Source organism: Populus alba, chromosome 17, assembly GCF_005239225.2.
Source record: "Populus alba chromosome 17, ASM523922v2, whole genome shotgun sequence".
Taxonomy (NCBI): Eukaryota; Viridiplantae; Streptophyta; class Magnoliopsida; order Malpighiales; family Salicaceae; genus Populus; species Populus alba.
The window spans coordinates 2,946,090-2,970,939 of NC_133300.1; the positions used below are offsets into that span (position 1 = coordinate 2,946,090).

The 24,850-nt window shown below is 33.4% G+C and overlaps 4 protein-coding genes across 18 annotated transcripts; 1 reads left to right on the top strand and 3 right to left on the bottom strand.

The window, feature by feature from the left end:
* Positions 1-6: 6 nt before the first annotated feature.
* Positions 7-4,943, bottom strand: LOC118027867 (uncharacterized). 15 transcript variants are annotated; one of them, XR_012168537.1, is made up of 3 exons: positions 4,183-4,943; positions 386-579; positions 7-215 (listed from the first exon to the last, which is right to left on the bottom strand). XR_012168537.1 is itself a non-coding variant. In XM_073405972.1 (2 exons), exon 1 carries the CDS (start codon positions 4,865-4,867, stop codon positions 4,184-4,186), a length of 684 nt encoding a protein of 227 aa, XP_073262073.1. In that variant the 5' UTR covers positions 4,868-4,943; the 3' UTR covers positions 7-215; position 4,183. The 15 variants fall into 15 exon arrangements, 7 of the variants coding, with proteins under 7 accessions (XP_073262073.1, XP_034887253.1, XP_034887245.1 ...); XR_012168534.1 differs by having other exon boundaries at positions 7-219; XR_012168541.1 differs by lacking the exon at positions 7-215 and adding an exon at positions 1,278-1,361 and having other exon boundaries at positions 229-534.
* Positions 4,944-8,260: 3,317 nt separating this feature from the next.
* On the bottom strand, positions 8,261-11,190 carry LOC118027866 (zinc finger protein MAGPIE). The gene is made up of 3 exons (XM_035031353.2): positions 10,817-11,190; positions 10,218-10,614; positions 8,261-9,691 (listed from the first exon to the last, which is right to left on the bottom strand). Exons 1-3 carry the CDS (start codon positions 10,941-10,943, stop codon positions 8,776-8,778), a joined length of 1,440 nt encoding a protein of 479 aa, XP_034887244.1. The 5' UTR covers positions 10,944-11,190; the 3' UTR covers positions 8,261-8,775.
* Positions 11,191-19,363: 8,173 nt separating this feature from the next.
* On the top strand, positions 19,364-23,609 carry LOC118027864 (protein ECERIFERUM 16). Its single transcript, XM_035031351.2, has 4 exons — positions 19,364-19,794; positions 20,428-20,540; positions 22,043-22,147; positions 22,677-23,609. The coding sequence occupies exons 1-4, from the start codon at positions 19,434-19,436 to the stop codon at positions 23,520-23,522; spliced, it is 1,425 nt and encodes a 474-aa protein (XP_034887242.1). The 5' UTR covers positions 19,364-19,433; the 3' UTR covers positions 23,523-23,609.
* LOC118027865 (glutaredoxin-C9) lies at positions 23,594-24,776 on the bottom strand. The gene has a single exon (XM_035031352.2). The coding sequence runs from the start codon at positions 24,691-24,693 to the stop codon at positions 24,226-24,228; it is 468 nt and encodes a 155-aa protein (XP_034887243.1). The 5' UTR covers positions 24,694-24,776; the 3' UTR covers positions 23,594-24,225.
* Between the last annotated feature and the right edge of the window lie 74 nt (positions 24,777-24,850).

The window sequence follows — 24,850 nt, forward strand, 5'->3', positions numbered from 1 at the left end:
TCTGAAGTTTTTCCAACAACATTATGTTGTTTGTATTTTATGGTCAAGTCATGAAATTTTATTCAATGTTCAATCTTAAAGCAAGTAGAATATCAGTAAGAAAATATAAATTTGATATTGTTCCACTAGCAGTTACAGTTCAACTCCAACCATGCACTTTTTACTCCATTTCCTAGCCAGAGAGCAAACAGAGCTGCGACTTGGGCAGAAATAACCTGGCTGTTCAGATGAGAGCAAGTAGAAATATTTTAATTTTACAAAATTAAGAATGCAAGCTTAAGATTTCACAACACATCACAGATTACAACTCAAGACGAAATCTTCAAGCTTAAATGGAAGTTCAAGTAGAAATACCAGCTCTCTTCAGCTAATTGTAAAAATATACCTACTTCTGTCCTTATCAGTTGTGGGGCTAGTTTCCTTCATGATAAAATTTGGGTATATGCATGCACTTCACACTTTGATGACCCATTTCTAGTTCTTGAACTTTGAAAAACTTGGCCAGCTGGTGGTACCCATGATGCTTGGTTGTCCCTGAGTCCAATAGGGTCCCACTTAATTTAGTTTCTTCCTTCAGCACTTGTATACAGACATGACAAAGTCCAATCAGTTTGACATAAGCTGTGCAAAACTTCTCAACTTGCTTCACACTGCAGCAAGTTGTTCTGCTATTTGTGTAAGAAATTAAGTTACATTGCCAATAAAAAAGCAAATTTGACTACCAATAAGACTGTAGCTAGATTCAGCTCAAACATAATGTAATCTGACCCAAATACAGCTAATCTAACTCAAACTTCAGAAAGGTGTAGAAGACCACAAAAATATTGCGCAGAGATAATAGAAAAAATTACTGAAATTCTTAAATTTAAAGGTCAAGTTAGAGGTAGGCCAACTTCTGAGGAAGAAACAGATTACATATGACAAACAATCATTTATGACTCCTATTTCATGCTATTACAAAAAAGATAACCATAGACCAGAGGCATGAACCCTGAACTAAAAACAAAAACACGTCCCAATTCCCAGACCAGAAGGGAACTAGACAAGACTAGTTGAAACCATCGGGTGAACCACCAAAGCCAGTTATCCTACTCTATTGCTAAATAATTGATATATGCAGGAATCGCAAATTAATTTGCATGATCATCAATAAGCGACAGAAAGAAAATATTGTAACAGCTTTTGGCATTACTTGTAGACACACAATTCTCCTGTTACTTTAGAAGCACAAGATTTCAAGATACAGGATGTTGTTCAGGAAAAGGATCATAACATACCAAAGGCAAGAACCCTGAACAGAAAACAGCACATATCCTGATTTTCCGACAAGAAGGGAACTTGAAAAGACTGGTTGATATCACCTGGATGAATGCTATATTATCCTACCATAGCAGTGAATAATAAAATATAAGCGTGAATCAAAATAATTAGCAATGACCATCCATAAAGACTGTCAACAAAATAACATAATTTGGTCCACAGCAGTTGGCGTTCTCCAGTTAGATTAGAAGTTCAAACAAGAGATAGCTCAAGTAGCAAATCATTCACCAATTTGAATGATTTGATATTAATAATAGTCAGATATGTCTGATAAGTTTTCATACCAAAAAAAAAAAAAACTCTCTAATGAATGATTCTAGCATTTGCAACGACGACCACAGATCGTCCATGTGTGTTGTATTCACAACATTCACAATATTTTCTTATATTAATCAGAGTGTGGGGAACAATATGTCATCTTGCAATTAATGCTCCTAATTTTTTATAGTTTCTCAAGTTCCTTGAAAATTAAATTTGTTAATTATGCTTCAGAGTGCCAAGTCTGAAATCCTAAATTTGGAAGCCAAGTACCAATTTGCTACAATCTAATCAACTCAGAACACATATCATACAAGAGCAATGAATATCCTGCACAGTAATGAAAGATCTAGGCTCATAATAATTGAGATAGCCTTTTCAGGGTGATCCTGATGCTAATTGTGAAATGCAAATTCACATGATGGGCATGCTTGCATCTGCACTTATAAGATTGTTGAAAAGCCCCATTAATAGTTTTATCCCAGCTAGGGAGTTAAAAACTTATTCTTTCCAACTCAGATCAAGCTTATACTATAGAAGCACCAAGCTTTTATTCACAATTTGAGAGTTGGTTAAATCACAAAAGCAACATGCTTTAACATGCAAATCGTCTGCTATAAACACAACTTCTTATACCTCCATAATCCAACAATCCAACACAAAACAACTACGGCCTCAATAAAAAATACAGAAACTTTCAATTCAAGAAAACAAAGTTTACATATTACATTTTGTTACAAGAAGAAGGTAGTAAGGAGGCTCGGAAATCAAGGAAGAAGAGATCAATAACAGCCTGTGACAATTAAGAAGAAAATATGCTGAATTAGCTAAAGAGGCAGTGTTAGTTAGTAATTGTCATAATTGTAAATAAGAAAAGAGCATGTGATTAAAGTTAGTTAGTTGCAGTGTTTAGTTGCTTAGAGTTGTTGATTGTTAGTTAGATAGTCAGTTGAGATAGTTAGGAGGCTAGAGTTCACTGTATATAAATCATTGTATCAAGAACTTGTGAGGCAGGTAATGAAGGAATAAGAATTCTGCAGTTGCAGTGCTTCTCTCTCTCTTTTAGTTATCTCCTTTCTTCTTCTTCTTCTTCTAATTCTCTCTTCAATTCTTAAGTTCTTTAGCTTTGCTAGGGGAGACCTTTGTTAGCCTTATAAAAGCCTTAACACATTCCTACTTTAAAGTGTCAAACCAGCAAAAAATCAAGCCCAAAAATTGATTTTACACGGAATAGAAAAAAAAGGAAAATAAAAACCAATCCTTTTCCATCATAAAGGAGGGTTAAAGAGGTCAAAATACAAATTAAGCAATAAACTTCTAAGAGAACCAAACATTATACATGTTCCAAGAACATTAAATCAGTCCAAAAATAGTTACAAAGCAGGGATAAACTGTACTGGTCCTTGGTACTAAACTAAAGCAAACCTCTGGGAAAAAACTCTATATGGATGCCTGTTCTTGACTTCTATTTTCTCTGGGGAAAAAAGTATGTTACAGTTTTACACCGACCTGTAGATGTGATGCCTATAAAGGACCAAAAATGCCCCTTGACATCAGAAATTGACTAAATACAGAGCTCCACTATGAATAAGAGGGATAACGATGAGCGGATAGTAAAGCCTTGAACTTGTAGCCACTAATCTTTTGAAAGGTCTGCCACCAATCAACAAGTCCCAAACCAGACCATGGGAAAAACATGAAAGAGGAAGAGAGAGGTTGTTAGACTCATTATTTTTTCTCTTTAAACTTACATCACCTAATTTGCATTATTAATTATGCTGCTTAGGCACTGAATTTTAAATTTCCTTGCTAGGCAGCCAAACACCAGAGAGAGATGATGGAACAATTAGTCATATGACTTAAGATGGAGCAACTGATCCTCAGACTTTCTAAACTAAGGGTAAACAATATTTTATGAAGCATAGTCCACTTTGACACTTCCCAAATCTCAGAAAGTGAAAATAAAACTTCAGTGCAATAATCTACCCTAAACACTAGACTCAAATCTAGGAGTAGTCACTCCTCAACCATTCTGGCCTAGCTGTTGATTAAGAGTGATCCACCTCCGCTAGAAAGTTCTAAATTCATCTCCCTTGAGAACTGAACTATAGTGTGCTAACATCCAATACAGTGATGCTATAATACACACCCTCACTTCTCTCCGAGCAATCATGTTATCATTCATATGCCCTCCAACATTACACATCCAAAATTGCACACAAGTCGAAACATTCAGTTCAAGATACAAACTTTACAAAGTAGCTATATAGTTTCAAACCTTATCAAGCAGGAATTAGAATGCAAGAAAGCAACCGCCAAAACCCCCACTCTCTCCACTTGCCATTACTAAGACCTTTCCCAATTTCAGCATATAAAAGAAATCAAACTCAAACCATACACACAAAATGTACTTAAGAGAGCTTATACTTCAAGCATCATCAACCATCAAAATTAAACTCAAAGAAAACAAAATGCAATACGATAACACCCAAATACTCATTTTCTTCGATCACCATTACTCGCATTAAGAACCCAATTCATAGCAATACATTACAATCACAAAAACACTAAAACATAACCAAGACTGAAAAGAAAGGAAAAAACCTCATAAATTCTTCTTCTTTTTCCTGAATATAAACACATCAGTCTCCTCATAACAATACTCAGGATGCAAATCCTCTTTCGGAACTTTCTCAATCACAAAAGCCTCTCCACAAATCTCCCAAAACAACTTATCCGCCTCCGGTGATCTCAGTTGATACCCCAACAAAACAACCCCGTCATCTTTCACCAACATTTCCATGGCCTTCACCAATGCCCCCACACTCTCTTCAATATAGACAACATCCGCCGCGATTACATAATCAAAGGGGGGATTAACCCCATTAATTTGATCCTCGTTACTCCAATAAAGAATCGCTGTCTTCAACATCTTGCCAAGAACTTGTTTGTTTCGCTTTAAGTTGTGTTTCAAAGCAGGCATCACAGGGTGGATGTCAGTCAGGACAATGTCAGTGAGTCCAAGAAGATAAAGCGCCATGCCAGTGACGCCACAGCCGGTGCCTAGCTCGATGGCACGGCGGTTTTGGAAGTCGAGGAGGGTGGAGTAATGGTTTGGGGTAGTGGTGGGGTTCGTGGATAGTGGGGTCCACCGGTCGAGAAATTTGGAGAGGACTAAAGAACCTGACCAAATTGAAGTTCCCACATGGAAGGAACTGTTGTCTTGTTGGAGAGACAGAGTTTTGTCTTTGATCTTGAGGTCTATTCCAGGCGAGCCTGTGAATTTCATGTTTCTGTTTTGTGCTTTTGCTGTTTCTTGATTTCTTCGAAAAAAATTCAAGGTTTCAGAGGAGGAGGAGTTGAAGTGGAGGTAGGGTTCAAGCTTCAAGGTGGTTGTTTTTTTGGGAAACATCACGTTTAGTCCCTAATGTATATATTTTTTTTCAACTGAACCTCAAAACTAAAACTTACTGTCAATTTGGCTCCAAACGTTTTTTATCAAAACTAAACTGAGGCTTTAGTTTATGATCCTTTTCGTTTTGTGAAAAAAAACTGAAAATTCTACCATATACTGAAAAAAGGACCCAATTGAAAAATGTGGGACACTATTGGAATCTAATTGATAAACTTTGTAGGCTATGGATGCATATATATTAAGGACTACATTAAGGTTTTTCATTGTGTTTTCCGCTGCGTTTGAGTGCGGACGACGATGGAATATCATTATGGGCTTTGAGTTGACAGGGCAGTTGGTTTGGGCTCTGAAACTGCTACGGTCATATTTGATCATTGCATAGGTACATAAAAGTTGGTTATTCATGTTATTAAACCTGGCTTTAATAACATATCATTTGGATTAATTCGGATAAATGTATTTTAATTATTCAGATTTTATATTTATTTTTTAAAATTTATTAGTTTGAAGTTTCATAAATTCTAGAATTATTAAAGGCTTATATGGTTATTAATTTTAGAACTCGTGGAATTAGTCGAAATATACGTAAACTGGCTCGAACATCCACGTTAGTCTGAAAAAAAAAAAAAAAAACTTGGTTTGGATTAGCTTTATATAAAATTTGGTAGAAGGTGAACCAATGAAACTTGATTGATTTAGTGGGCTAACCCATGATCTTTAAAATCTATAAAACTCTCTCGAGATCTAATTTGTTTTTTTTTTTAAATTTTTTTTTAAACTTTCATTTAAAAAAATTCTTTAAAAACATCATTTTGAATTAACTGCAATCAATCAAGATTCACTCATTTAATTTGTAACCCAAGCTTTAAATTGAATCATGAGTAGTGTTGAGTTTTATAATTATAATCTAAACTTTAAGTTGAAATGTTGAAAGTATATCCTAATAAAATTTTAGATCAATTCAGTTAGTTAACTTGAAAATTGATTGATTTAGAATCTGAATCAATTTAAGTTAAAAAAAAAAAAAAAACTTGACTGACCCGTAACTCAATAAAAACTATTCAAAATCTAGCTCTCAACCTTATAACTTTTTTTCAAAAAGAGGTTAATATGGTGTTGTTTAATTTTTTTTTTAAATTAGGGTTTAACTACCTTGCAACTCAGTCAAGTTTTACTAATATAGTTTGGTGAATAGATAAGCTAATCCATTATAGATAGGAGAAGAACGTCTATTTGAGGGAGGTGGGATAGGCACGAGAACATATCAAAATTGTTGTGTTGCCGGATTATAATTTTGGAATAGCTAGGTTATCATCACAAAATTTACAATGACAAACATGAAAATTAGATAAATAAAAGGGGTGTTTGCCATGTTTGAATTAGAGTTTTTAAATTTTTAAATTTTTTTAATGTTTTTTTTTAATTTTTTTATATGTGATTTTATATCTTTTTGATATACTAATATCAAAAATAAAATTTAAAAAATAAAAAAATTAATATATTTTCAAGCAAAAAACACTTCAAAAAAACAACTACCACCACTATTCTACATATTTCTATAAAAAAGATCGGAAAAATATAATTTAATTGCTTAAGTTTTTCAATTAAATTAATTAATTTATATAATATCATAATAATTTAACAACCAACCAAACTAAAATTTAAATCTCATTATGTCTAAAACTTTTATATTAAAATAAACTCTTAACGTTAACATAAAACACAAAACGGGTTAAATTAAAGTATAATAGTAAATTAAAAATTTTAAATTAATTTGATCATTTGGTCATGATAACATAAAACTGTTCATAATTCATACATCTAAAAAAAGGAAATTATAAGAGAGATGGGGGCAGAATTATTGTGTCTATAGTACATGAAGAATATTATTTTCTCCATAAAAAATGCATTTAATTTCTTGCTGCATAATAAGCCAGAAATCAAACCTTATCCCATATGGTCCACAGCTATTTTGCCTGCCCTGAAAACTCCATTATGTTTTTGGCATGCACTAGCTTGCTAGCACAAAAGGCTAACATGAACACACACATCAAATAATAATATTCCACATCTATATATATATATATATATATATAAGGCAATATTTCACTTTACTTTGACATTTTTTAACTATTATTTTGAATAAAAAATATATACCTAGCTGTTTGCTACATTATCAAAATTAAGCTAAAATTTGGAGGTGAGAAAATGCTGTGTGGATGTAAATTTGCGATAAGCATTGGATTACTTGTTGTGCATGAAAAGCAAAACAAAGCACTGATCATTCTATCATATCAACTAATAAAGTTAGTAAAATCAAAAGAGAGAGGAGGGGTAAGAACATTTTCTTTTTCTCTTTAACTTTTTTATTTCCTTTCCTTTTCATCTTCTTTTTATACCATTATAAGCTGTTGTACCACAATTAAGGGAGCTAAACAAATAAAAAATAGCTTATTTGATAGTGTGATTGTACTTGTTTTTCAATGTATTTTTAAAATGATATTTTTTTTTAAATTTATTTCTAATACTAGCATATCAAAATGATATAAAAACAAAAAAAAAAATAATTTAAAGCAAAAAAAATTAATTTTTTTTTTAAAAATATTTTTTGAAACGCAAAAACAAACATATTATAAGAATAGATTATTTTGAATATTCATAGTATTTGAATAAGAATTTTGATATAAAATGGAATACATGTTGATGGATTTATGTATAAGAAGCAATAATCAATAAAATCTGTCAGCAAATATATTTTCTTGGCCTGGTTGGTTAATTAATGTGTAATTGAGGAAATGCTCTCTTAAGAAAGTTACCAATAAATTTAAAGATCTACAACTCAATTTCTTAAAAAAAAAAAGAGCCTTGAAATATTTAGCTAATTAAAAACATAATTATAAAATATGATTTTATCTGGGGTTGATATGGTAACTTGCCGACTTGGAGCTAAGTTTTATTTTGATTTATTGTTTTTTAAATAATATTGTTTTAAATTTAGCTAATTAAAAGCATAATTATAAAATCTGATTTTATACAGGAGGTTAACATGGTATACGTAACTTGCCGATTTGAAGCCTATATATCACAAGCTAGGTTTTATTTTGAATTTTTTTTTAATTAAAACAATAATGTCATGTTAAAAAAATAATCCTAAGCCAATATTGTTATTTTGGTAAATTAAATAAAATTAGATTGACCTGTCTATTCCCGGGTTAAGCTAGTTTATATCCTGAAATGTGCTTCCCTCGAATTTCTGCTTGAAAAATATAACATAATCTCTTGTTATACTATATAATAAAGTTAGGCGTAGTACTTAATTAATTTTCTGATAGAAAAGCTACATTAATTAATTTATTTAGACAATATTAAGCTAATTATATAAGACCCTACTTTTACGAGAAATTATGAGGCCTTTTGCCATTGGAAATACCCTCACAACAGTGCGAAACAAGGCAATAATGGAGCTCAAAAGGTGGAGTACTCTTGCTTTGCTCCCACTACTACAGCCCTCCCTTTCTTTTTCTCAAAAAAATAAAGGCCATCATGTTAAAGGGATCAGCTTTTAGGGTTCAACAGAATATGCATGGATCTCCTCCCTTCAACAACTACTCTTCAATAGTTTTCTAAGCATAACCTTTTAGCCCTCCATCAAGCACTCATGAATGCCACCTTTTCCTTCCTGCAAAGTTTCCCATTACTAAAATCTCAAATACTTTTCTTTTCTGATTCATTTTATTGTCAAATTTACTTCCGATCAAGAAACCGATGCCATCCCATGAAGTTTAAATCCAGCCATCGATGGATGACGGGTGGCATATGGCTTGTACACCAACACCAAGAAAGTCTCTGGTTTGCCCTCCTGCAGGACTGTCTTGATCACTTTGAAATATTTTCTGCCTTTTAGGGTACATTTGAAGGTGACTCAAAGAGGAGATCTGATCACTTCCTGAGTTCTCCACGTCACTTGCTGGATTAGTGCTTACAGGGCTGGAACCATAGAGTCCACAGAACTTGTTCCCATCTTGAACCTTTTTAGCACTGCTCTTTAGCGCAAAACTTCCAAGGAATGATGGATCGGTTGAAGTTGCACCGATCTGAGCAGCTTTTTGCAGCAAGGCAGTGGCTGACATGTTGGCCGAAGTTGCTTGATGGGACTGCTGTTGTTGGGTGCTATACAATGAAGGAACACTTGCTAGCTGACTTGCAGCAGCTGCTTCCTTAACGTTGGTTAAAGGAAGTACTAAAGTGCTTGTCAGCTCCTCGTGAGCATTATTTGAAGAGATCTTGTTTCCAAAAACTGGCCAATTTAACTGATAATTATGATCAGATGGTGGAGCATGTGAGCACGAAACAGCAAGAAGGTCACCAAACATAGCTCCTGAACTAGTCACAGAGCGAAGTTGATGAATCTCTTGAATGTTATCGCCCATTAATGCTTCACTCACTTGGGGAACTCCTTGGTTCATCCACAAGGAAACTCCAGTACCCTGTCTTGTTTGGTGATCGTTGCTTGAAATTGGCTTGAAAATTGAAGAGAAATGCTGTGTCATGTTCATGTTAGGCCCTAATGGATTCCCCATCAGATGATAATTGATGCTCCCAGCAGTCAAGTTGTTTATGGTAGATACTGCATTTACTCTTGCTGTTTCCTCTGCTAAGGCATCACAGAAGGCTCTGTGAGTGATGAAGCTATCTCTCCTGCTCAAGAAAAGATTTTGAGCATAAATTAGTTAAATACGATGAAACCATAAAAAATCTCTTGGTATTGCATAGCTAGTCATAGCATTGGTAATAAAGGGCTAATTAATTAGGACATCAAATTGATAGATGACTAGGTGTCTATTGTAAGAACTGATGATGGAAATCAATGATATGGTCTTTCCACCTCCCTCTTCGTCTTCACCGTATATATCTCCATGCTCTCTTTATTTTCCAGTTCTGAGAGATAGAAAGTGAAGGGGGTCGGTGCACAGCCAAAGATAACACAACCACTCAAAAAATCATTTTCATGCTCCACATAGTTTCTATTTCGACATGGTTAGTGTTGTTGACAAGAGAAAAAGCGATGCTATATCACCACTTGAATCACTTTCATGCTTTATTAACTAGTCCTCCTTATATAGTCATTTTATTCTTGAAACCCTTGCTTGCTACTACAAATCTATAGTATTTGAGGACCACCATCACTATAAGTTCAAATAAAAATCTTTGATAAAAATTATACCTTGAAAATAGAGTCCCACAGTCACATTTGTACTCCCTAGTGCCACAAGTCTTTGAGTGCGCTTTCCAATCTGATTGCACAGCGTATCTTTTTGAACATTTTTCACACTTCCACTTCTTCTCTCCATGCTTCCTACAAAAGTGCTTCTTTATACCTGTTAAGTCTCCAAGAGCCCTAGAAGGATGATGATGGACACAGGTCTTTTCAGGGCAGACGTAAACACGCTTTTTTACTTCTTTGTTAGTCCTTTGCTTGAGCTTCCATGGAAGGTTGTGTCCTCTCCTATGGAGTTGTAGATTTTGATCTCTCTGAAACCCTTTACCGCATATTTCACACAAGAATCTGTTGGTGGCCATGAGAGTTTTTGGTGATAAAGCTATGACTTCTGCGTCAGGATCTGCATAGAAGAATCAATATTCTCATTTGAATATTAAGGCAATAAAGCTTGATAGACATGAATAACTTTGAATATACTGACGATCATAGATATATGATCATAAAGACAGAAAGGGAAAGGCGGACAGAAAGAATAATAACAACATAAACACAAACACAAACTCAAAAAGAAGAAAAATAAACAAACGAGCTGGCTAGCTTGCCTGGAGTTCCTGGGAGGTTTCTCTTCTTCTTTAGAGCGGGGGGATTGGATCCACCAACAGGGTTTTCAACAAAACCACTGTTACTACTTGTTATTGCTTCTTCTGTTGCCATGATCTTCTCTGACATATCACTCGAGTTTACTCAACGTAGCTAGTTATACAAAACAAAAGGGTCATCAAAGAGAGCTATTACAATTGTGGTTAAGGAAAAAAACCAAGAGAAAAGGTTTTGTCTTGTGGTGTCTCAACCCTAACAATATAAGAAGATATATGCAAGACTTGATCTCTCTCTCCCCCACCTCTCCCCTTCTCTTTCTATCTCTACTATGCTGCAGACATTTGAATTAGCACTTGCTTTTCAGCTAAGGCTCGGATAGAATAATAAAAAAAATGTTCTTGGGAGGTGGTGAAAAAGTTAAAGTTGAGATAGACGAAGGGAGAGAGGATATTGCTTGAAAGAGTGAATGGCAAAAACACACAAAGGTGCATGATGACACATATGATGAGCATGGGAGAATGCTAATCTCCCATGCCTTTTCAATTAGGAATGATTATCACATAATTTGCTTGCTTTTTGTTTCTCTTATTTTTCTAATCTTTCTCTTTAAATATTGTGCATTGGATGATAAATTAATTGGAGTAATTAATTAATTATTTCCCAGAACCCAACAAACATTTTATGAAAGCCTAGGTTATCCTATATAGCCAAGATATGCTCAAAAGCAAGTAGATTGGACTGTTTTCTTTGGTTTTTAGCAACTACATGGCCATAATGGAAGGCTCAATTAACCATGCAAACCCATATCAAACATCAACCTACATTATGAGGTCAAGAATGCCCCATTTTTGCAATATGATCATCCCTATAGACATTTAAACTTTAGGATAACCCTCTTTAAGGCCATTTCCAAGTAATAATGCATATGTCTAATTAACTCATTGCACTATGTGCACTATATATACATGACAATTACAGCATATAATTAAAGACTACTTAGGAGCAACGTTGCCGTCCAAAGTAAAAAGTAAGAGCTTTATATGATGGTTGCTGGAGGTTTACATAGTCGTTAATTTTAGGGCCCATGGAATTAGTCAAAATGCACGCAAGCTGACTCGGACACCCATAAGTTAATAATAAAAAAAAAGAAGTAAAAGCTTATTTTGTATTGGAATTATTTTGGTAGCAATTGTTTTTTTAAAAGTATTTTTTAATATTAGTACATCAAAACAATATGAAAATACAAAAAAAAAAAATTTAAACCAAAGAAAAAAAATAAAAAAATTTAATTTTTTTTAAAATACTTTTCAAACAAAAAAAAACAACAAGGTTGTGAATCCAAATTCATTGTCCAACATAAGAAATTTTCACTATGATTTGAAACAACTAATACCCCGGGATCATACAAAAGCAATGCTATGGACTATATAAGTTTGTTTTTTTTCTCAAAAAGATGAATTTACATGCATGACCTATAGCGCTAGACTTGAGAGTGACTAGCACACCCAACCAGTCACATTCTTTTCTTTATGCATCCTCATTTTCAACAAAAGTAAAATCTTTTCCAGTTCCTGGCTACCAGTCAAAATTCCAGTTTTCTTTCAAAAGAAGTTATATTCCTCTCGACACACACATTTCGAGTATATAAGAAAACAAAGTTATCAAACTAAAAATAAAAATTAAATAAATTTAATATTTATACTGATTTCTTTAAAATTTAACATAAAAATAAACATTAAATCAATCGAGTTCTAGATTGACCTGTTAAATTGGGCTAGATTATCCGTAAAGCAAATCTTGATTGCTATATTTTGTTTGTGTTAAAAAACATGTGCCCAACTATATACGAAGGGAGGTAAAATCCAAAGGAAACGATGAAAGGAACACATAAAAGGGAAAAACCGTCCTGAAGGCAGTAAGAGTCATGGCCATTGGCCAGTAGCATTTGACAATATCTCCCTCAGCTCAAAATTGACTAGATTTGTTGCCCACTTTACCTTTTTTTTTTTTTTTTTTGATTAGTGTAGCGGGTGCTTGTTAGCTAGGGAATTAATGATTTACATAAATATTTATAAAAAGAAAAATAAAATATTATTTAAATAAATAAATTGATTAATGTAGAAGTTAGGTTGGTAGTCTGATCTTGAATGGTAGATGCATGATCAGCTTTACACTTTTGCTTCAAAGCCTTTTACGTTTGCTTTTCTTTTGTGGATTGTAAAGATGCTTGCTTCATGTGTTAAAAGCAATGGCCATGGATCATGATCAAGCAGAGCATGAATAGTCAAAGAAAACTTTTCTGGTTTTCTAATTTTTTTTTTTTTTTTCCTTTTCTACTGATATATAAGGAGGTCGTGAGACTCTGTATTTTTATGTTTAAGTTCGAGATATATTTTCGACTCGGTATTTTCATTATTTATACTAGACCTAGCATATTAAATCTAATATAAAAAGTAAAATATTTTTTTTTGTCCTTCTTCATCTCCTCTTTTTTTTTTTTTTTTTCTTTCTCTTTTCTCGATTTTATACATTGAATCTAAGTTCTTCATTGATCAATCTAAGTAAAATATATATGGGATTTTAAAAAAAGAATTGCTACAAATTTAAAAATGATGACTTTAAAGGTAAAAAAATTCGAGAATCTTGAATTTTATGTATATTTTGTGTTGTTGTTGCATGAGTTAAATTGATATAAACTTTGAACACCATTTAATTAGTTGTAATTAAGGCGTACGGAGCACACATGTAGATAGTAAAAATTGCATCAGATCTACACGAAATCAATAGAAAATTTCAGGATGGAATATATTAGAGATATTGCCCTAGCTAGCTAATGGTGATCCAGCTCTCTCTCTCTCTTAATCTCTCTTAATTAATCTTAATTAATTGAGTATGCTATGATAATATTAGTTTAATGAATCAAAGTATAGCTAGGGAAGAGGTTAATTAAACGACAGGCAGCTGACAAAGGCAGTGAATTTTTAGAATTGTGAGCTAGCTAGCGGTCGTCTCCTTGTGGGCTGACTTCTCCTGCAAACCCCTTAATCATACTCTAATCATGTTCTTGCTTTCTAACTTTGTTTAGTATATAATCTTTGGAATTTAGCTGTTGAACCGTGGCGGCCTCAGAATATTCTCTCCTTCTCCAACACTCCCAAAGGCTTCAACTTTCAAGGTCTCGTGAGAGAGATTCTTGATTATACAAACCCCACATCGATCCCTCTACAAGTTATAGTTTTTACTACTATAAATAATAATGCAGCTGTACTACTAGTGTTCAAAAGAGAAGCTTTCTAGGTTATAAACCATAGGCACAATATTGTTTCAAAATACAAGGCCTCAGGGAAAAAGCATAATGCTGTCACCAAGGCTACGTTTTCTTTCTTTGTTTGTCTCTTATACTTTGAAATGTAGCTAGGGTATACATACACAAGTTATTTTACACATTTTTTTTAAGCCCAACATAGTATAGTATCGATCTAGAGTAAATCTAGAGGTCGTGAATTAATTTGAGTCTATTTTGGTTAACTCAATTTTTAATTTTATTTAAAAATTAATTTTTTAACAAGTTTTGATTGAGTTTTTTAAAGTGATTGGATCGTGGATTAACCTGAATTTTTAATCGAGTTATTTTTTTATTTATTTTTATTAAAACTTGACCCTGATCTAGACATATTATAGGGTTAAGTTGAGTTTTAATACAATGAATTTACATATAATTTTATGTTTTTTGCATTTCAAGGATACCTCTCTGCCCCAAGTTCTTCTAACTACAAAACGAGTATTTGTTCCTAGTAGCTAATTCCAACTCAAGGGAAAGGGGATTCTCCCCAAAACCTACATGGATCATGTGATTTGAACCATTATTATTTCAATGCGGCAATATTGATGTAGATGTACTAAAAGAAAATAAGATTATTGTGGAGATGTGAGTAGCCAATGCAATTAATTAAGGTTTGATTTAAGAAAATAATTAGTTTTTGAAGTGAGAAATTGGTCATTATTTTCTAAAACTTGTCAAAAAAAAATATATGTAAATTTAAAACAAAAAATCTATATATATTGTACGAAAAGATAAAGATTTAAATATAAAACAAATCTGTCTCTAAAACAGTTTTAAAATAATTTTTTATACTTACATAAAGTATAAAAAAATATATATTATTTTTATTTTTATTATCTTTATCTTTTCAATAGCAAAACAATAACTAAACTCTAATTAAAATTATCTATAAGTCTTGTTTTGCTTTTGAACAAAATATCCAAAAGGAAGAGCTGATTTGGATCTAGGAATCCTATTCAGAAATCCACATGCTTTCGTTTATAAAAAGCTGGAGAATATATGCCCCTTTTTCTAGACCCAGCCCAATTATCTTTATTTTACTCTCTTTTCCCTTTCCTTTTTTTTTTTTTTTTTATATTAGTAAGACATGTAACAATTGCAGAAGGCTCATTACATTTCAATACTGCCAAGCTTTATAAATATAAAATATTAGATATCATTTGATTATTTTCTCAAGATAAAAAAAAATTAATATGAATAATAAAAATTAAAACATATTTAGTTGAAGAGACAGAAACAAAAAATATAAAATAAATTATTTTTATGATAATTTTAAAATAAATTTTTTATACTTTTAAAATAAAAAATACATAAAAATATGTTCTATTTATCTTAATTGTCTCAATTTCTTATATCACAAAACGGTAATCAAATGTTTAATGACATAAATATTCTTTTAAATTTTTTTTAAAAAATTTATTTGGTGCATGATAGTGTGAGAACCTCTCTATGATGGTACAATAGGTTTTGTTCCAATATTATATTTCTTAGATCAATTTCTTCTAAAATTATGCAAGTTCACATGGCCCATGAATTTCAATCACAAAAAAACTCCAAGTTTTGATGTAAATTCTATATTCACAGGGAGTATCCTTATTAAATTTGGTATAACAGGTAATTCTTCAATTTAATCCAGTTTGGGTTAAAAAAAATTAATTTAAAATTGATCTGATCATTCTAGTTAACCTATTAACCTATAATTTAGTTAAAACTTAATTTATTTAAAAAAATTAAAATAATATTATTTTAATTAACTCGGATTAATTTATTTATTTCATAACTTTAATTTTATACCGTTAATAACTTTGATTGGAAGTCCTTCCTCGATTTCTACCCAATTTTGGTCTCGCCAGAATGTGATTAGCTGTGTGAGAATTTGAGCAATCTCAACATTAAACTTCTTTTCATGAATCATGAACGCAATTGGCTAGTTAAATGCCTAAGATGTCTCCAAAAAGGTAGCAAGACACAGTCATTCCACCTGGAGGGCTAGTTGTTTAGCAAAAAGAAATTAAAGGCAGCACAGTTTCGTCTTCTAATGTTTTTAGTGACCGGAGAATATAAGATATCGGAAGAAGGAGACAACGAGCTCCTCGTAAATTCATTCAACCTTCACATACGAAGAGGTGATGCTCATCGGAAGGGCCTAAATAAAGCACCATGCTAGCCAATTTTTGACCTAGCAGAGGATAATTATGGATATATTGATATGTTCTTGTTTTGTGCTTATTTATTATATATGTTGACCAAGTCATTTACATTTCCCTTTGCTTGCTAGGGCAACTCTCGAAAAGAAATTGAATGAGGCCACCACTATAAGCTCAATCAACCAAATGATAATGTACTCTTTAATCCAATACCATAATATATATAATAAGAAGATTAAAGATTCTCTTTTTAGGGTTGGAAAGCAAAGTTAAAGCACCCCACTTTCTTTCTCTATATATATAATGGATGGTCCCTCTCTTTTCTTACAAAGAAAACCAGGAAACCCATTCATGTTTCACCTTTTGTGCTTTTTTTTTAATTGAGATATTTTCAAATCTATTTTCATATATTAATGCTTAATGCATCCAACGTTATAAAACTTGAGTTGTCTTGTGGGTTGGATTTGTAAAAATCTGTATGAATTTGTTAAAGAACCATCTCAATTCAATAGTTTAAGCTGTTAGGTGAGGTTTCAAGATATGATTTATATTATTTTCCAATACACCTCCTCAAGTAGAAGCTATTTGAACTTAAAACTTGCACAGGTCAACACTACCTTGTGTTTAATTTTTATCAAATAAATAGGGATGGTGAGATTTGAACTCGTGACTCTTTGGTCATTAAGGGCTTTAATACCATGTCAAAAAATCATTCCAACTCAATAGCTTAAGCTTTTAAACGATGTTTCAAAATATAATTTATATTATTCTCTAACAAAAATGATTTGGATATTGACATAGTCAATGCTCAGTTTAATTTTATTAATTTTTTTCTCAATACGATATCTCTTTAACTTTTTTTTTTATTTTAAAAATACCAAAATAGTGTCATTTAAAAATAACACATGTTAATCTAGATTAATTCGCTAAACTCTTGACTAATTCCTGGACCGAATCAGATTTAATATCTTATTTTTTCATTTTGGTTTTCAAGTAAATCATAGACTCATACTTGTTATACATGGAAATGTATTCACCATAATCTCTTCTAAGATTTGAACCTAGATGATAAGTTTTGAGAAACAAGTCCACTTACTAGATAGCTAAGTCGTCTTCAAATATTTTAATCATACAACTTTTTATTATTTGTATGTGAGTGAGAGAGAGAGATGGGCAGTCCATATAATGCCTAAATTAACAAGTCCATATAATGCCCAAACATGCATGTAATTAAGTATTCATATGGAAAAACAGATCTAGAATTATGAATTCAGGAGAAACAAGGTCGCCATCAGATTTATGACAACCACTAAACTCCCACTGAGAAAAAGAACTCTGGATGCAATTTGATAACAATTTGGTTGGTGAGTATATATCCATCGTTAATCATTGATATATAATTGGCAAACAGATATTTCACAGAGAGAAAGAAAGAAAAGACAAGAACTTGTTCAAATCCATCTTCTCTAAAGGAATTCAAACATGGATGTTTCGAAAGAAAGGCATGCGCGCAGCAGGGCCATGCATCTTCCACTCGGTTTGTCACAAGAATGTTATTCAAAGGAGAAAAGCAAGCAATGATGAGATAAAATTTGATCAAAAAGTGATCTTTGTTATCTTCAATAGTGCCCAAATTGATGGTGGTCTCCATTGATCAACACCTCTCCCTCTCCCCTGTAATTGGATTTCTCCCGTTTTAACTCATAAATTTCATATGGAAATCAGTGTTTTCTTCCTGAAAAACGACTACATGGATTCATAATATAGCTAGAGATTAATTCTTGAATAATTAAGGGTCAGAATGAAGGTAATTAAATCAAAAGAAAAAATAAATTCATGCCATGTTTACTTGTAGTTCAATCGTGAGATCACAGGAGGGATTTTTCTTAGAAGCCTGTCAAATTTTGAATCAAAATAGAGGCAGCCCTCCTCCTTTAATTAAAGGATGGATCCATAACAGTCTTTTTTTCCTTGGTGGATCAAGGTATAAGGGTTCTGATGAATAAAGCTGGATATATAAAATAAATTGATTTTTGCTATAAGATGCATGCTTTTGGAACTTAATCATGATTTTTTTTCCTAAGTTCGAAAGTATTTTGAGGGTCTCAGGCAATCTTTTGGCTATATTAAGACTGAGAAAAAAATTTATTAATTAAATCCTTTAGATCTTTTCACGAAAAATAAATTTAATTAATTAATATGCAGTAACCAATTATTCGTCCAAGTTTCCTCAGGAAAAATAAATCCTTTAAGTCTCTGTACGATTGCTCTGAATACCAAGTTTGATTCTCCCTTTCAAGCTCTCCTATCACTCTCAAGCTCTCCTTTGACTTTCAAGCACTGATATTAAACCCAGACTCACAAGTCAGCTTGGTGACTTGTTTAACTAGTTCTTGATCTGAATAGAGTTTTAAATTAAATTTAATAAGCTTTAATTTGATTGATCTAATCAACCTATAACTTAGTTACAATCAGTTTGATTTAAAAAAAAAAAAACTAAAATGATATTGTTTTAATCTTGAAAACAACATTATTTTATATTGACTTGGGTTAATTTGAGTTAATCTATGATTAAGATATTTGACTAGATCATAGGCAAGACCGGATATAATAACTTTGCTTTCGAAAACTCATTCTTCATGTTGATTCTTCTACAATCATAATAGGATATTGGTCACAAAAGTTTTATGCCCCATTTGTTTTGGTGGTGGCAAAACACTTTTGTAAAAAATTAATTAATTTTTTTTAATATTTTTAGATTATTTTGATATATTAATATGAAAAATAAAATAAAAAAATATTTTAATATATTTTTAAATTAAAAAAATTTTTAAAAATAATTTACTATAATGTTAAAAGAGCTCTTAATCTGTTGTGAATTTGAAGGGCACAGGTTATGAGTCTTGATATTTTTGGACCAATGGGTTTTGTTTTAGCCTCAATTTTATGTGAGCCCTAGCCCCTAATGCTATGTGCCTTATTATGTATCATGGGCTTAGGCCTCGATTGTGGACGACATGTCGGTTACACACAGACTTTCATGAAAGGGAGTTTTTAATTTCTACTTTCCGGTAGCTAGAGTCAATAGAGGAAGCAAAATCTCCAAAATCTTGTCACAGAGTAGTGAAAATGGACACAAAAGCATTGGCAAAATCAAAGAGAGCACACACATTACAGCACAACAAGGGCAAAAAACCACACCCAAATCAAAAACCCAGCAAAACCCCTTCAACTGGAAACAACCAAAAACCCGAAAAATCTAAGCTTCCATCCAACTGGGATCGGTATGAAGATGATGAGGAAGATGAATTTGGAGTGAATCTTGAAAACCCATCTGGAGATAACAGTAAAAAACCAAGCTTCAAGGATTATGGTGATGGTCTTGCTTTGCCAAAGAGTAAAGGTGCTGACTTTAAATACCTCCTTGATGAAGCTAAATCAAAACCTCACCAAGTTGACGACTTTCCTTTTCTCGAGGGCTTCTTGGCTGGTATGTTTTAATTTTTCATTTTCTTTTATGGTTTGCCGGCATTTTGCTTTTATTTATGTATGACTTGGTGGATTGTGTTGTCATATTATGATGAATTTAATTTTTTCTTTTCTTTTTTTCGTTGAATGCGTGCCTAAGCTTTTAAAAGTTAAGAACTTGAATGAAGAGGAGGAGTGTTCATCAATTTGTAGTTGATATTGCGTTTTGAATTGATTTGCAATGAAATGCGGATGGATTTTTGTATGTAATCGAAGTTCAAGTTTTTTAATGTCTTGGTTGATCTGTTAAAAAAATTATAGGTTCTTTCTTGATCAGTAACTCGACAAAGTTTCAAAGTTGTGTGTGTTGGGGATTTCACTGATTAATTGGCGTTGTGATTTGTGTGTACTTTGAAAGATGTTTTCAATGTGGGCATCTAACGTCTTATCTCTTGTTTATTTGTTTCGAACATATCCCATTTCGATTTGTTTCCATGGCATATAGTTTGCGCTTTGCAAGAACTCTGTAAAGTTCAGAAATTATTTATACCCTTGTCAGAATTGTTTCCAGTTCCTGACATAGCTAGCATTTTGCTTTGTGCACTATCCAGTTGTTACTCGTTGTAAATTATTGACTAGAAATGCTTGGTGACAGAGGAATCTATGCATGGAGTAGGTCCCTTGCTTGCAGTCAGGGGAGAAAGCATTCTATCATGGATTGGGGATGATAATTTTGTAGTGGAAGATGAAACAACTTCAAGTCATGAGGTAATTGATCTATTCATTATATATTGGGGTAATTACAAAAACCCTCCTATAGTTTGATCTAAATTTTATTTTCCATTTATACTTTTATAAATTACATTTTACATCTTGGATCAAACAAAATGCATTGTTAAGGATGTAAACTATTATTGAACATATAAAGTACATGATGGAAAGTGTAATTTATGAAAGTATGGAGGGAAAGTGAAATTCAGATCAAACTATTGGAGGGTTTTTGTAATTATCCCTTAAATATTATCTCTTGTTAAGGAATATAGGAATTCAATCACAAACGCGTCAACTTATCTAATAATTTGGTATTTGAAGTGAGCAGCTTGTTGATATGCTGGAAATTGTTGAAAGTGATTCAGCATCCTCTTTTTTATTTTTATTTCTTCATTTTCTGCCCAGAATGCACCCATACCCTAGTTCATGCCAGCAAAACTATAGAGTACCATTAGGCTATGTGCTAACTTTGAAATTGTATTTTGTGGTGACAAAAGTAACTTAGCTTGAGTTGGGTTCCCCTATTTCTCCGAGAGCAAACCAATCCAACCTTTTTTTCCTTTTTGATCATCTTAAATTTTCAATAATAGATGCTCGTGGAGTTAATTCTCTTGTAAAATTTAGAATTCACGTTCTTCCATTGAGTTGGGCTAAAAGTTACTGATCTGGTTCATGAAATATTTTGTGTGGGAGTACAAGGGTAGAGATGTTATGTTGGGGAACTTCATGTAGGGCTCTCTTCTTTTGTTTTCTTCAATTTCTTTTCCTTGACATGCAAGTCAGACAAATTATTTTTGGCTGCCTAAGCTGTTTTGGAACATGACAAAGAAGAAAAGCCAGTTTATCTTGATCCTGGTTCCGTTTTATTTATTTATTTATTTGAGGATTTGATCCTGGTTCTTGTTTGCTTCTTAGCTAGTTAAACTACCAAAATATCATGTTTAGAGAAAATGTTGACATCTAAAACATGTGCTCATCCCTAGGTTGCATGGGGATGTATGAGTGATAATGTTATATTGACACTTAACGTATTTGTGAAGTTCATTGTGTATCTTGGAAAAAAAAATTTTTAAGTTCTTTGGTATTGGTATGGTTTATGTCCACGCTTCCTTCTCTAATGTGGAGAGAGAGTAAGGAACTCAATGCCTGTCCACAGGAGATTGTGAAAATAATTGAGTTTGGTCCTTTCCTAGAACATTTTGTAAAAAGGTGTGCCCCTTGTCCTAAATGCCATTTAATGTTTCGCAATTTTATCAATTCCAGTAGGCTTTAAAATTTAAGAACATTTGAAGAGAAGCAGAAGTACCCATAGGTTGAAATAAAGTGGCATTATTGTATATGATAAGTTGAAGAGCTATGCATCATCTTCATGCTAATGCCATTATTCCTGTCACTATCTTATGGGAATGTTACTTGCCTTTGGTTTTCCTTCATATTGGATGTCTTAGCTTATCATATGCTCGCTTCCTCTCAGTTCTCTTTATCCATTTTTTTATTAGGCGTCATTTCTCTCGCTGAATTTGCATGCTCTTGCGGAACAACTAGCTAAAGTGGACGTATCAGAGAGGCTCTTCATTGAAGCAGATCTATTACCAACAGAATTGGTATGATCTACCTTCTCATTTGACCTTTGAATGTATGTTGTATGTGGCTTATCACTACTTTTGGCATCAAGAAAAGTTTGCCCAGTTATGCAAGGTGTTACAGAGCTGGGGGTATTTCAGTAACACTGTATTGTTTCAAGGAAAATGTTTTTTTCAGAGTTGTACTTTATAAACATGTGCAAACTATTCGGTGATTCTAAAAGATATCTTGAAGATTATCTTAGTGATTGCTTGCTAGTAATATTTAGATCAAGAACTGGCTGCTTAAAAATATTCTTCAGTCAGATGTGTCCTCGTTTTACAAGGCACTTCTGCAAATGGTTGATCACTCTTGGTTCTTGTTTTTATTACATTATTTTCAATAGCTCATCTCTGCACGGTAATTGGTGGGGGCATTTTCTTGTTTCCAAAGTTGTCACTGCGTGTTGCATAGTAACAAAATAAGGTTAGGATGACAATTGCATGTCTATTTTCTAGAATTCAATTTCTTATGTTGCGTGTAACATGGTTTATTTGACAATCTGGCCAGGGATCAAATACAAGCAGCAGCCAGGAATTTGACCAAATGCAAACAACAGGATCAGTGGCAAGCAGCAATCATGGACCTAACAGAAAACAAACAACTCATGATAAAGAAACCAAGACAATCTCTGGAGAATTGACTTTTGAGGATTTTTCTGAGAAGAACAAGGCTGTTAATCAAGATGCCGAGATTTTTGTATCAGGGTTGACCATAGGCAACTCAGACCCAATTTCATTTATTCAGGGATTAGATGTTAAGGATAATTTGAATTTAAATCAGCATGGTAAATCCAATCGAAGCACAGCTATGGAATCCCCAGCACAGTTCTATGCGAGTTCTGTTGCCCCTAACAGCAGGCTGCCCACGTTCGAAGCAGCAGCTGCTGAGTCTGAATTGGATATGCTTCTTGACTCACTTAGCGAGACCAAGCTACTTGATCCTTCTGGATTTGGGTCAGGTACTTTACCTGTTTCAGAGAAAGAGGCTGCTGTACCTCTGCCACAACTTACAAGAAATGCCCCTGGTTCAGCAAAAATCACCCCCGCTGCTGCCACCCTGGACAACGTGCTTGATGATTTACTTGAGGAAACATCTAATTTACAAGAGGCTGCTGCACCATTGCCACTACTTGCAAGAAATGCCCACGGTTCTTTGAAAACCACCTCTACTGCTGCCACTCTAGATGACGTGCTTGATGATTTATTCGAGGAAACATCTAGCTTGTCAAACCAAAACAATATGCATCAGCCTTCAGAAAAGAAGGCTGATCACGTAATTCAATCTTCTTCGTCTCAGTCTGTCAACAAGTCAAAAGTTTTGGATGATTTTGACTCATGGTTAGATACAATTTAACGCTTGTAATTTACCAAAACCTCACCCATGTATCCATATTTGTTGTGTTTAATGCCATATACAGGGATGCATGCTTTCAAACTGCTATATGGATTGTGTTTTACTTTTACAAGTGAGAATATTTAGGCATTTGCCTATTTTACATATGCTGCCAGGGTTTTTAACCACTCTGCCCTGAATCTTCTCTTGACACCTCAGATAATCAATGACGTATTTCTCACCTTGCCATGAACATGATGGCCGGGTGACCTGTCATGTAAGAGAGGTGAGATATAAATAAGTTTGTTCCATGTGATGTAAAGAAGCATCTCATTTTCTTTAAACCCCCAGTAGAAAACTGTCGCATATGGTACCTAAACCAGCTGTGCACTTAAATCGGCAAAAGTCAACAAGGGCATAACAAGTCTTCTAGCATTTGCCTCCATTACATCATGAAAGACGAGAAATTGCCAGAGCAGAGGTCAGGCTGGCATCCCACAGAGAGAGAGAGAGGCAGAGCTTGATCCTCCAATCTGCTTATTGGTTCCCCCGAATCATTGGAAGGAGAAGAAAACATAAAAAAAAAAAAAAAAAAATTATCCACTTTGTTTTCCTTCTTTCTATAACAAATTACAATCTCAACTCTTAAACAGCCGGAAAAAAAAAAAGAGGGGAAAGGGAAATCAATTAGTTAGCTAGCTAGACAAGAACAGAACTGCAAAAATCAAAGCCATAAGGCTCCAGCTTCTTTCAAAATAGGAACCAATTCTCCTGAAATATGAGTAGCCATAAGTGTATCCAATCCCCCAAACAGCTTTCCACCGATGAAAAGAGCAGGAAACTGAACTTTCATCTTATTATTCCCCTCTCCACCAATATCATTACCAATCATTTCCAGTTCTTCTAAAACACTAATCTCATCAGCCTCATCAATCTCATAAACAGCTGGATTCACACCAAGCCCTAAAAGCAAACGCTTCGCTACATGGCTCATGCAGCATCCACTTCTAGCAAACACTATGATTGCATTCTCTTGTACCATCTCGCTTATATTTCTTGACCCTTTGAGCACTTCTTGAGCTGCAACCACTCCCCCATTGCTATGGTGGCTAACAAGTTGTGAAGGGCTTATGAGAGGCTTGTTGTTGGTGTACAAGGGTAGCCATGACTTGTAAGGTATTGCCTGCTGCATGGTTTACAATTTAGAGAGACAAAGAGAGAAGGAGAATTTGTGTATGTTGAGCTATGGTGCCTAGAAATGAAGAGAAGGGAAGGGTATATAAAAGAATTGTGAGGAGGCGATGACTTGATAACTTTTGAAAGAGTCGTGCGTCAACGCAGTTAGGCTT